The sequence below is a fragment of the Oryzias melastigma genome, linkage group LG13 (assembly GCF_002922805.2).
Source record: "Oryzias melastigma strain HK-1 linkage group LG13, ASM292280v2, whole genome shotgun sequence".
NCBI classification, from domain to species: Eukaryota; Metazoa; Chordata; class Actinopteri; order Beloniformes; family Adrianichthyidae; genus Oryzias; species Oryzias melastigma.
Window position 1 is genome coordinate 29,852,012 of NC_050524.1, and position 2,685 is coordinate 29,854,696.

Here is a 2,685-nt window from a genome sequence, read left to right on the forward strand (position 1 = left end):
TCCTTCTTCTTCTTTGCCTTTTTCTTCTTCTTCTTCTTCTTGTCTTCCTCGCTATCAGAAAAGGAAGAGGAGCTTGAATCCTTTAAAGGAAGAGCAGAGGAACATTTTGATTCGATCACAAAAATACATTTGTAAAAATGTTGAATTACAGACGGTGCAATAGTTTCAAACCTTATCCTTCTTCTTCTTTGCCTTTTTCTTCTTCTTCTTCTTGTCTTCCTCACTATCGGAAGACGAAGACGAGCTTGAATCCTTGAAAAAGAGAGCAGTATTTAGTTTGGATCACAATGACAAACAAAAACTAGATATATGGCATCACCTGGGATAATGCTAGTGGGAATGCTGTAAACAGAAAGTGACTGCTGAAGATACTAAAGTTGATAGCTGAAAATGCTCAAGCCAAGAGATGGCAAAAATATTAGCTAAATGTCAAATTAGCCTAAAAACCTTAAAAACTTTGTCTAATTTTGCCAAAAAAAACCACCCAGCAGATTGTTAAAATATTAGCTAAAACTTGGAATTAGGCTAGAAAACTGAAAAAATGTGTAATTTTTGCTTATGTTTTAGCATATTGCTAATATTTCAACATACCGGTATTGCAAAATGTCTAAATTTGCCAAATCAGCTAACATATAGTATATTGCTAAAATATTATCTCAACTCCAAATTAGCCTAAAAAATGGAAAAAAATTATAAATTAGCCAAAACAGCTAGCATATTGATAAAATATTAGCAAAACTCCACATTAGGTTAAAAAACGGAAAAAATGTCTAATTTTGCCAAATCAGCTAGCATGTTCGTAAAATATTAACTAAACTCCAAATTAGCCTAGAAAGCTGAAAAATGAATAACTTACCCAAAACAGCTATCATTATGGTAAAATATTAGCTAAACTCCAAATTAGCGTAAAAAGCAGGAAAATGTCTAAATTTGCCAAAACAGCTACCATAATGCTAACATATTAGCTAATATCCAAATTAGCCAAGAGAACCGGTAAAATGTCTAATTTTGCCAAATCAGCTAGCATATTGTTAAAATATTTGCCAAACTCAAAATTAGCCTAAAAACTGAAAAAAATGTATCATTTAACCAAAACAGCTAGCATATTACTAAGATACTAGCAAAACTCCAAATTAACCTAAAAAACCTGGAAAAATGTCTAAATTTGCCAAAACATCTAGCATATCGTTAAAATATTAGCTACACTCCAAATAAGCCCAAAAACGGAAAAAATGCCTAAATTAGCCAAAACAGCTAGCCTTTGCTAAAATATGATCAAAACTCCAAAATTAGCTTAAAAAAACTGAAAAAAATGTCTAAATTAGCCGAAACAGCTAGCATAATGCTAAAATAAAAGCCAAATAGATTAAAAAATCCTAGCGAAGACCAAAATAGTCCATAAAGCTTTAAACGGTGTATCAAGCTGAACGATGCAGAAGTTCACAAGTTTCGAAGCGCACAAAGTTTTTGAAGGATTTAAGAGAAAGATTTTCTCAATTATTTTCTATGGGGCATATTTTGCTGGATATTTCAAAAACTATAATTTGAAATTATTATAAATACCAAAAGTACAAGCAGTAATGTTCTGAACGAGCTGAACGTTTGATACCAAGATTGCTGAAACCGTTGAAAGTGTGGTTGAGTTTTCACGTGCCAAAAAACGTACGTAAAGAAGCAGGAGAATCCCTACTGTGTGAATGCTGTACTTCAAAGCATTCACACAATTAAAAAGTTTTCAGATTCCAGAACAAACGTTTCTATGAGTTTTAGTCAAATACACAAAACCGAAATCAGAGCAGAGATGAGGTTCTAATACATGACCAGACCTTCTTTTTCTTTTTCTTCTTTTTCTTTTTCTTGTCATCTTCACTGTCTGAGGAAGAGGAGCTTGAATCCTGGAAAAGAAGAGCAATAAGAACACAATGAAGAGTGCAGTCCAGCAGCTAGAGGACCACGGACAGACGCTGGATTACCTTTTTGTCCTTCTTCTTCTTCAGCTTTTTCTTCTTCTCTTTCTTGCCCTCTTCTCCTTCCCCCTCATCGTCGCTCAGGTGGCCCTCTTCAATGCAGTCTGGGGACGCCTTCACCCCCCCTGCTGAACAGGAAACACAATTACAACCCAAACTCATATGCCCTCCAGGAGAGGCAGAACAATTGTTGGAGCTTCATTTTCATCTGATGTTCTCAAATTGTAAACAGGAAACTGAATTAACCAAAACGACAAACTCATTATCTATTCAAACAGTAAGAATCTCTCCTTAAAGCCAGAGAGCCATGATGGAGGGATCAAAAGCCGCATGTTGCCTCAGGTGTCAGTCCCCTTCTCTAAATCAACAGCTAGGTTTCCCGCCTTTTCTTCTCAGCCAATCTCCATCAGATTTTGCTTTTTAAATTCATGGACGTTTATCTCTCTAAACCAGGGGTGTCCAACTCGATCGCACAAGGGGCCAAAATCCAAAACACACCTCAGGCCGCGGGCCGAACAGGATAAACATTTATCAAACACACTAAAACAACATTTTTAAAACTTTAAAACCATAATTTTTTACATAACTATGAACTAGATATATAGCATGTCCAGCGATAATGCTAGTGTGAATGCTGTAAGCTGAATTTGGCTGCTGAAGATGCTAAAATTGATAGCTAAAAACGCTGAAGCTGAGAGCTGAAAGCGCGGATAGCCTG

At 35.7% G+C, this 2,685-nt stretch overlaps 1 protein-coding gene across 1 annotated transcript in view; it reads right to left on the reverse strand.

Moving 5' to 3' along the window:
* LOC112150018 (suppressor protein SRP40) overlaps positions 1–2,685 on the reverse strand; it is a gene marked incomplete in the record, with an annotated part of 16,724 nt that overhangs the window by 7,049 nt on the left and 6,990 nt on the right. The window contains 4 exon segments of the mRNA XM_036214968.1: positions 18–80; positions 172–252; positions 1,827–1,895; positions 1,974–2,092. Coding sequence (XP_036070861.1) covers positions 18–80; positions 172–252; positions 1,827–1,895; positions 1,974–2,092 — 332 coding nt within the window.